A 10,974-nucleotide genomic window follows, 5' to 3' on the forward strand; every position below is an offset into this window, starting at 1 on the left:
TTCCAGGTCGTCCTCCCCAAGACGTCACCTCGACGGCTTTTTAATGACCCTGACAGACCACGTACCAGACCGACATACCAATTTATGTCGTCGAGAGGACGTCTTGATGACCACGTCAAGCCAAATGACGTCCAAATGCCCCCTATTCAGTTGTGATCTGGCCCATCCTGAACGTTGCTGAAAAGCCGTCATATCATATTTATACATCCAGAGCAAGAGCTAAGTGCCAAATCAAAATTTTCATTTTTGTCCAATTTAAGGCAAAATGCAATACATGATCACAAATGGGGTTTTTTTTTTTTAACAAAATGTAGCGTTTCATTGATTTCAGTGCAATATTTTTGAAAAATACAAACATTGAAGACACAAATGATACACCAAACTTTAATTGAATTAAAATTATTTATTGTTGACAAATGAACTAAAAAAACTAACAACTAACAAAACAAATAAACACAACTTTATAAATTCAATTAAAACTATGTGTAAAAAAGATTTAACTTAAACTATTTAAAAACTTTATTATAAACATTATAAAACTGTACAGCTTTCTATATTTAACTGTAAACCATATGTTTTGGCTCCACTGTTATGGGGAGGGGAGCGAAGGCCTTCAAGGCGTGTCATATGCCACATTGTTGGCTGGGTTTCTCTTATTGTAGCCACCTCCTCCAGACCTTCTGGGGGCATGTTTCAGGTAGTCAGCAACAATACCATTGATATTGTTCTCTGTTGCTGACTGGTCCCATTGTTTGACGGCATCTGTAATACAAAATGAATAACACAAAATGAATAACACTGTCAGACTTTGAAAACTTTAATTCTAGGGCAGTAAAAACATTAATTACAAGTGTTGTAATTACCTAAGACGACAGCATATAAAGCTGTTGGCTGAAACGCCATTTTGATACCTGTCCCCCTCATGTTCATCCCCGACATAAGGCTGTTGGTGAACAATCTGAAATAGAAGACAAACAATATCAAACTTAGAACAAGAGGCAATAACTGGGAAAATTATGGTAAAGCTGAGTTTTCATGTAGCATTGTTTTTTGTCATGATTCTGTATGTTTGGTTTAGTTTCCTGTTTTATTTTGAAATTGTTCCCTTGTGTGTCGTGTCTTACTTGTCACTTCCTCTTGTGGTTTTTCATTGATTACCTCACCTGTCCGCGTCCGTCTTCACTCACCTGTACCTCGTCTCGTCATTAGTGTCTGTGTATTTAGCCTCTGTTCTCCCTTTTGTCTTGGTCGGATCGTTTCGTTCATGTCCAGGTGTTTGTGTGTGTGTGTGTGTGTGTGTGTGTGTGTGTGTGTGTGTGTGTGTGTGTGTGTGTGTGTGTGTGTGTATTTAGGTCCTCTCCTAGCTTTCCCCTTTAATTACCCCTTAAAACCCTGACAGTTTTTATTCCGTTTGCATAAAGAACATCGGTTTTTCATGTATTATCAAGGGTTTAAAGTTTTCTGCCACTGTCTCTGAATTCCTGCAGTCATCAACTGCGTTTACATGGACTTCAGTACCCTTAAAAATACTTAAAAATCACGATTAAAACCGGGATACTAAAGTCCATGTAAACGCAGTCATTGTCTACAATAGTGGTTTTCAAATTGGGGGCCCCCAGGGGAGCATCAGTAAATTGTAGGAAAAATGAGTTAAAATGCTGAAATTAATAAATACTTAGAGTTACTTTTTTGAATCAACTTATTATCCTATTTATTATATTTACAATTCAAATAGAATTAATGGTAATATGAAACTTATCAAAATTGAATTTGCTCTGCCCATCCCCAACTGACTGCAAGTCAAAACACAATCAAATAAATTGTCAGTGTTCACCTGCACCACTCTGCGTCTTCCAGGATATTAATTTTTACTCAAAATATCAGTCATCTGTCTCCTTGATGACCAACTATCTTAACCTTCCAACACATCTAAGAGATTTTCCGTGCTTCAATTTGATCATTTGCAGTGGTGGACAGTAACGAAGTAAATTTACTTGAGTACTGTACTTAAGTACAGTTTTTGAGTATCTGTACTTTACTTAAGTATTATTTTATGGGGATACTTTTACTTTCACTCCACTACATTTGAAGGACAAATATTGTACTTTTTACTCCACCACATTTCTATTGATGCTCTCGTTACTCGCTACTTTTGAGCTTACGTCAGCTGATGATTTTTAATTTTTTGCAAAATTCAGAGAAAATAAACTGTTTCTGCTGATTCGTGTATGGGTTGTCTTAGTCGTATTGCCGTACCTGTACTACGTCATGCCATACGAAGAAATGGAGGAAGAAACTGGAGAAACACGGGGGAAACTCCCACCGAGCACCCGTGGCCTTATCTCAAACCCATGTTTGATTCGTTTCAGTTTACATGTTTGCAGTGCAGTTGAATGATTAAGTTGATTTTCTGTTCATGTTTTTTTATACAATTCATATCAAAGAGTCCAAGGTAGGAGTTAGGTGTGTGTGTGTGTGTGTGTGTGTGTGTGTGTGTGTGTGTGTGTGTGTGAGAGAGACAGAGAGAGAGTGGGTGTGTGTGTGTGAGAGAGAGAGAGAGTGTGTGTGTGTGTGTGTGTGTGTGTGTGTGTGTGTGTGTGTGTGTGTGTGAGAGAGAGAGTGTGTGCGTGTGTGCGCGTGTGTGTGTGTGAGAGAGAGAGAGAGATAAAGTGTGTGTGTGTGTGTGTGTGAGAGAGGGAGAGAGTGTGTGTGTGTGTGTGAGAGAGAGAGTGTAGTATAGAGTGAGTATAGTATATATTTCACTTGTTGGTGAATGCAGCTGAGTCTGTGTTCTGAGGCTTCTTGCCTTTATTTGTTTATTTTTGAGCTATAAACATGTCTGTAGCAGAATTGCATCAGTGTATTGTATAATGACATTAAGCTACTTTCCTTTCCTGTATTTCCTGAGATATTTTTTTAATACTTTTACTTTAGTAATTTTTTAAGCAAATACTTTAGTACTTTTACTTAAGTAATATTTTGACTAAGCTACTTTTACTTGTATTGGAGTAATATTTGACAAGGAGTATCTGTACTTTTACTCAAGTAGTGAAGTTGTGTACTCTGTCCACCTCTGATCATTTGTACATACCGATCCAAGACCTTGTGGACGCAGTCCATCAATGATTTACCTCCTACACTGGCCAGATAGGAAATCTGTGTATATCAATGTTTAAAGTCAGTTAATGTTCCTTTAACAGACAACCTCAACATTATTCAAATTATTTACAATTCTTCTGGGTTCACAAAGAATGGAGAGTGCGGTGATAAATGGCAATACCAATTGGTCTTTAAACGTGGGGTTGGACTCCACCTTATCCTCCAACTCCAAAAACTCCCGCGGTGAGTCCATCCTATGGAGCGATATATTGCAGGTCTTTTTCCCCCGAAGCTCCTTTAGGATGTCTTCGATATCCAGGAGCTTCTTTAATACTTACGCTGAAATTCTGAAAAGAAAATGCGGTAACACTTTATAATAACGATCATTAGTAAGTCCTTTATAAGACACTAGTTAATGATGAACAAAACATTAATAAACCTTTGTAAATGATTAGTTAATACTAAATTAACATATCACAACTATGCTGTAAGTCATGGAATATTCATGAACAAATCATTAGTAAATGATTACTTAATGATTTGTTGATATATTATGAATGACTTGTGAGTGATTATAAGAAATTATTATTAATGAATGCTGTTAACAAATCACAAATATGTTGCAAGTCATCTACAACTGATTAGTTAATTATGAAATATTCATGAAATAATCATTAGTAAATGTTTACCTAATGATTTGTTATGTAATGAAAGAGGCCTGTTCTTCATCTTTTATAACTCATGTGTAAATGTATTACTGAATCATCTTTAAGTCATTTACAAGTGCTTTTCCGTCATTCATTCATTCATTAATCCTAAAAAGAGTTATCGTAGTTTTTGATTTTTTAAAATTTAATATTAGCGGATATATGTTATATACAGTAGTATACTCATGTTAATGTTAGTATGATACGGTAGTCGAGTGGTTAAGTACACTGCCAGCCATTGCACTTTAAACCACAGAACGCTGGTTCGCATCCTGGCCGCCGCACTAGCCCTGTTCACACAGCCGTGCGGCGAGGGGTGTTTACACTTTAGATTAGGGGGATGCAAAAGCACTTGTAAATGACTTATAGATGATTCAGTAATACATTTACACATGAGTTATAAAAGATGAAGAACAGGCCACTTTCATTACATAACAAATCATTAGGTAAATATTTACTAATGATTATTTCATGAATATTTCATAATTAACTAATCAGTTGTAGATGACTTGCAACATATTTGTGATATGTTAACAGCATTCATTAATAATAATTTCTTATAATCACTCACAAGTCATTCATAATATATTAACAAATCATTAAGTAATCATTTACATCATCATTATTACTTCATTCTTGCTGTGTTTAGCTTCTTTTCTGTTGTGCATGGGGACAGTTCTGGGTGGCGAGCCGTGTTTTTTTGCCAGAGCTCAGGTGATGAAGCCAGAGACGTTCTATTATTAAGCTCCATGCAGCAAAAGCAAAACTCACCAAGCAGGATGGCTGCCCCATGCACTGTCCCGGATGCTACCTAGCAGAGGTGGGAATTGTGGAGTCATCAAGTCATCTCAATGCCATGTATTTGTTCTGTTCATGCACTAAACCAGCTGAGTCCAATCAGCACAGCTCTTCAGCCAGGAAGGTGAGCTAATTAGTGAATGCACCTGGTTCAGTGACTGAGCAGAACAAATACATGGCATGGAGATGACTTGATGACTCCACAATTTCCACCTCTGCTAGCTAGTGTTAGCAGCGGATGCTAGCTCGATGCTAACCTCCGCTAGCGGTGGCGGCTAGCATCCGAGCTTGCATTCCCTCCCCAGCTCAAAACGGCCCTCCTACTCCTTACAGCACAGCACTAGGCTCCCGTTGTTGGCATCGTTTGTCGTGCTGCTGCTATCAGGGGCAGGAGGCCACACAGTTGAGCCTGAGAAGAGCAACAATTCCTCGAAACTCTACCTATAAACCGAGTGCGCTGTAATGCTGTTAGCAGCTAGCGGCAGGCCTTTGCGGCCTAGTCGACGAGCGAGTTTTCGTAATTCGGCGAGAAAATAACAATTTAGTTCACGTTATTCTGATATACACTTTCTTAGCAGCTTTAGCTTAATTCAACAGAAAATAGTGAAATTTAGGAACTTTAATCATTATTTTCTCTGCCTCCCTGTGCTGGACTGAATGCGGTCAAAATGTGGCTAGCAGCAGGCCTTTGTGACCATTTTCTTTCTTTCTTTGTGGCTTATTTGACGAGATACTCTTCTGCTACCACTTTCGACAGTATTATTTTACTTCAATTAAACTCTGAAATCATGAAAAGTTTACTTACAGCTCTGTTGGTGTACTCGCTCAGTTGCTGAGTCCTGTTGAACGTGGGACGTACAACACCGCGTGTGCGTGTTGGAGAAGTCACGTGCTGGGTCGTAGAGGTCAGATCACGCCCACTTTCTTCACCAATCACCAAGAAGACTCAAACCTCGGTCGCACAGACACTTGAATAAGACCCTCACATTGTTAGTCTCTTTTCTTTTTGTTATCTTTTCCTTTGTCTTGTAAGCTGGTTCAACATTTTCAATCTTTGTATCACAAAATGTGCCTTAATTGTTTCTAATTTCCTACTTCAATAAAGGAGGGAGGGAGGGAGGTGCCCTGCTGAAAAAAGTCAGCGAAACCATTAGGCAACCATTAGGCATATTCTATTGGTTTCTAATGGTTCCTGATGGTTTCTAATGGTTTCTAATGGCTACTTGTTTTCCTAATGGTTCGGTTTGTTTTTCTAATGGGATTCCCCTACAAATGATTCCTACAGGAGTCTAATGGTTCCTACAGGATTCTAATGGTTCCTACAAGCATTTCTATACCAGTCTAATGGTCTCTATACAGTGGTCACTACAGGCTGTAGTGGTCTCTAATGGTTCCTAATGTGATAGAGGAACACAGACCTTATAGCCTTTTTTGCCAATCACATCTGTGTGATTTCTAGTGGGTCCTTGTGTAGGATATATAGTATGCGTGTAGATTTCAGTTTTTAGTGACTTCATTAAATACATTCCAAGATCACCTTCGACCTTTTGCAATTAAATTTGTGATTAAATCAGATTTGGCCTTTTGTAACACGGCCAGCCAATCATGTTACAGTAGTCGCTAGCTTTATGGGCACAGCAACGCCCTGACCAACCGGGTTACGCCTTTTTATGAGTCCTCATGAGCCATCAACAGAGACGCTGGATTTGTTATGTTTTTTCTTTTGTTTTTTTCCCTGCTAATTGAATGTTCCACACTCCAGTCCGGTAGGTGGCGGCAATGCACCATTAAGCTGGATGCCAGCCGCCATTCAAATCCAACAGAAGAAGAAGAAGAAGAAGAAGAAGAGACACTCGAGGTCTTTCGGAAATCAACAGCCGCAACGGTTTAATTGCTTCAAACCAACGGAAAGGAAAGCGTTGTAAGTATTACGTTAACGTTGTTGATATTAAAGCCAACGTGAGCCACATAGTGTGTGTAGTAGCTAGCAATCAAACACATTGGAAAGCTAGCGCCGTTACGGCTAACGTTCGTAAGTATGGCTAACATTAGCTACCTTGTCAATGTTACATAATAAGGTTTTCTGGCTTAAAGGTTGTATATGAAAAATGTTTATACACAGCTATATTTCTTCAAAGGTAATACAACCACGGGTCGTTCAGAGAGGTGCCGAATAAAAGTTTTGCTAGCTAACGTTAACGTCCCCCAACGTTAGCTAGCTAATGTTAGCTACCATAGCTAACGCGAGCTAACGTTAGTTACAGGTACGTTGATTTATCAAAGCTATCTAACGTTTCTATGGCACTGGTTGTAACTAGCTAGGTCAGAACGTAACTTCGACATAACTGGTCATAAACTCAGTTTATAACTTAGTTATGAAAACGGTCAAAATGACCGTACACATACACGTGTACAAAATGACCGTTTTGGCCTCTCTCTCTGTATTTCTCTGTCTCTCTCTCTTCATTGTTATTTTTCTCTTCCTGTCTCTCATAGTAATTTTGATGCGACAAATACAGTACTGATCTATTATTTATGCCTTTCAGATTTGAAAATGTATGCCTACGTGCGTTACATTGAAGATAACGTCCGAAAGATAGTGTCAACTAATGACCCTAAAAATTCGGATGACTTCAATGTCAAGAAGAGATACAGGATCCTATGGAAAAGGTCCCCAGAGAAAAGTGGCTCCTTCTTTGATGGGCAGATATTAAAATTGGCAGGTAAAAATTCATTATGGCCTTACTAATTTTGGATCTTTGTTTTGTTAGTCATGATGGATCATGAATTAACATGTAAAAGCCCAATGTGTTTACCAATTTACCCTTTTCACACCATATTAATTGCTTCAGAAAATACCAGCTTGCTATCTTATAATGTGTTTTGAATATTGAGTATAGTAGTAGTCATTTTTCATGAGCTGGAACATCAATACGATAGGAGTGCTTTTGTTTTTGAGTGGCGCCTGCTGCAGCTTCATTGTCCAACTTGTTTGTCTGAGTGTCAGTTTGTCAGAGTATAAGAATAATTGTTGCAGGGCCTATAGCCACTACCAGACTGAGAGGGCATACAGTGCTGCTTACTGGGTGTGATTTCTTTTTTTTTTTTCTACAGTTTATGTTATTCATATTTTTTTTTATTTTACAGGGATCCTGAAGCAGTCTCTCCCAAAAGCCAGAGGCAGAGAAACAGACCTGCAAGCAGAACCTGAAGTGGTCGCCCCAGAGCTGGACGAAGAAGGAAAGGTAACCATTTCACACACAGTTTTGGATTGGTAACATCTTTCAAATAATGGTTGAAGTAAGAAAAAATTCTTAGTCACCCTAACAACTAAATTCCCACCAATCTAATAATCTCAGTAAACTTTGTAAGTGTTGTTTTGGGTTTGGTCTGCCATTGCAACTTGATTTTTGGATCACTACCTTTCCCATCCCTCCTCCCCCTCTCCCTTCCTCCTCTTCCACCCTCTTTTCCCCTCTAATATGGCTCATGATAGCAAGTGGGAGGTGGTCTGGGGACTGACATGCGTCAGCCAGTGCCTTGCCTCTGTCTCCCACGCAAACTATGTTGTCGTTGGTCAACATAGGGCGAGACTCTGAGTACATATCTACTTCACCTAACCGGGCTTTTCAACTTATCCTGGATTTCTTTATTCTACTTTCAAAAAACAGGCCCCAGGTGAAAAACTAATAGGCTTAAATCTCAGGTCTAACAGAACAATTGTTTCCATTTTATAGATTAAACTTGGGCCTGGAGTGTTCCTCAACAAGGAGAAATGGCGTGAAGGACTCTGTCCCCAAACGTCCTCTAACCCCAGAAAAAGTGACTGTCATAAAAGGTAGGTACCTGACACATTATTACATAACAGTTAGACCCAGCTGAGTGATTTCACGCATTGTGATTGATTAAGAGTGATGATATTCTGTCCAACATCACTCAGACTTGCATCAATACAATAGAATGTTTGTTTGTGACAACAGGTTAAAAACACTCACTCACATTCCTCACTGTGTAAATTTGTTGATTTATCACCTTATTATGTATAGAGGACTAAAAGTGCCACAATTAAATAAATAAATACACCATTAAATCATTAATTCATTAAAATATCATTCGTTTGATGTAAAAAATATATATATATTTCACTATTTAATTAATTATTTCATGGTCCTGTGTTGCAGTGCTTCATGAATTTATTTTATCTGTCAAACTCACCCATCAAAGTCCTAACACCTGATTGGTTACCCTGCACATCAAGTCAAGGCAAATTGATTCCAGATAATGGATTGATGCAATCAAACAAAACTTTATTGGCAACCGCTGTGGAAGGCTCGGTCCCCTCCCACTGTTGATACAGAGTGCGAGGTGCAGGATGTAGCATCCCTGGCTGAATGATTGTCAAGACTCTAACTGATGGTCCAAAGTGTTTATTACAGGAACCATGTACACTCTCGAACGCACCTTCGAACACCTCATCTCCGTTCCTCTGTACCGACAGGATAGCTGAGCTAATGCTAATGAGCGTTCCCGCTAGCTCAAACATGCTATATCAAACTGTACAAATCTGTAAAAGTTACAATCTGAATTAAACATAAAACATGTCATGAAGCGATATGACAACAAACCCTGTGCCCTTTATCAGCCAGGTACTAAGTAAATCATTTTCTATGATGGCACTTTCAGTCCTCCATAATTATTCTTAAGGTGTGTTGATTTATCAAAATTTAACCTGTTGTCACACACATTTTTACTTGTCTTCAGAACTTGGTCTGCAGCCTCGTTCCTACAACCGAGGGGGCACCAGTGATGATATCCAGAACAACATCACTCCCTCTTGTGTTAAGAAGCTTTCAGTTACTGAAACTAGGTTTTGCTGTAGTTTGTTAATGATCACTAAGTTCTTTGTCTGTGGTCATAGAATGCCTGAGGGACCGCCTTATAGGGCTGAATTACCCAAAGGATGCCATGGAGCAGCAGCTAGCAGGGGCGCCACTAGGGATTTTGGGCCCCATGAAAAATAACTTAATAACTTAGTGTCATTATTTTTTCTGTATTATAATTTCATCATCATTAGGGGCCTCTCTGGGCCCCCCTCAATCATGGGCCCCTAGAATCCGTCTCCTTTACCCCCCCTTTTCGGCGCCCCTGGCAGCTAGCCATTGTAAGAAGAAGCATCTCCGAAAAAATTAGTGACATTAGAAAAAGGGGCCCTCAGACAGAGGTGAATGTTGCATTCAAACTCATTACATTTTCAGCAGCTGTGGTTGACATGAAGAAATAAGAAAAAAACGTAATCCAACAAAACAAGATTCATGTCTCATGGACTCAGAGCGGGTCGTTTATCAACCAAGGGGTTAGTGGTTTGAAAATGTAACATATCAACATTTTCAATTGCCCCATTGGAATACATTGAAACAAGCTTTGTACTGGAGCAATTGCAAATATTAAAAATCCCACCACTCATTTAGATAAACATACTTCCCCTTTAAATCTTGAAATGTTCTTGAAATTTCTGTCTTGAAAGTCAGGCTGTGACTAAAATATGAATATTTCTGTCTCTTTGTCTCTTCTTTTTATATTCCTCTCCAGGGGAACCAAAAGACAGTTAAACTGCTATCCAAGACCCCTCGACTTCGTCTTCCTCCGGGGACCACTTCCCTTGTCCATGTCTCCAATATGTTCAATATGTTTTAACTTCTGGTTTATGGTTCATGTGCTGAAAAAATGTAATTAAATTAACAAACTGCAGTAAGTTGTCAAGCCCTATATGTCCTGTTCCCAAATCGGAGGGGAAAATATCCGAAGACATACACAGTTACACATATGTATACATGTCTCTGGTGCCCAGTGTTGTTAGGAGTCTGCTATAATTTCTGTCTGTTTAGATCCTAATCAGACCAGTTTTCTAATGGTTTTAGCTCCTGATGGAACCAGTAGCTTCCTAGTGGTATTACATTCTAATGGAACCAGTAGCTTTCTAGTGGTATTACATTGTAATGGGACCAGTAGGTTTCTAATGGTTTAACATCCTAATGGGACCAGTAGGTTTCTAATGGTTTAACATCCTAATGGGACCATTAGGTTCCTAATGGTTTATTCTAATGGTTCCTAATGGGGTTCCAATTCCCATTAGACCATTAGGAACCATTAGAAACCTAATGTTTTTTTTCTAATGGGATTCTACTGGATTTTTCAGCAGGGTGGGGGTGCATCCAAGGCTTGAACGTTAAAAAAAACAAAAACCCTTGGTCGCAACCTAAAAAGTTTTGTACGCCTTCACCAAAATAAATAGCCTAGTGTGATAGACTCACTCTGGTGGGACTCACCACTCACTACCATCACTCGATCACGACCCTATTGGGCTCTCTCG

At 39.1% G+C, this 10,974-nt stretch overlaps 1 protein-coding gene and 1 long non-coding RNA gene across 2 annotated transcripts; one reads left to right on the top strand and one right to left on the bottom strand.

The window, feature by feature from the left end:
* Positions 1–602: 602 nt before the first annotated feature.
* Positions 603–5,473, bottom strand: LOC311263706 (uncharacterized protein). Its single transcript, XM_084363976.1, has 5 exons — positions 5,410–5,473; positions 3,281–3,446; positions 3,092–3,156; positions 864–958; positions 603–762 (listed from the first exon to the last, which is right to left on the bottom strand). Exons 2-5 carry the CDS (start codon positions 3,350–3,352, stop codon positions 614–616), a joined length of 381 nt encoding a protein of 126 aa, XP_084220102.1. The 5' UTR covers positions 3,353–3,446; positions 5,410–5,473; the 3' UTR covers positions 603–613.
* Positions 5,474–6,448: 975 nt separating this feature from the next.
* LOC311263811 lies at positions 6,449–10,352 on the top strand. Its single transcript, XR_014623403.1, has 5 exons — positions 6,449–6,525; positions 7,151–7,327; positions 7,752–7,849; positions 8,342–8,442; positions 10,194–10,352. It is a non-coding gene; the product is annotated as an uncharacterized lncRNA (long non-coding RNA).
* The last annotated feature ends 622 nt before the right edge of the window (positions 10,353–10,974 follow it).

This window comes from Pagrus pagrus (assembly GCF_965226575.1).
Source record: "Pagrus pagrus genome assembly, chromosome: 10".
Taxonomy (NCBI): Eukaryota; Metazoa; Chordata; class Actinopteri; order Spariformes; family Sparidae; genus Pagrus; species Pagrus pagrus.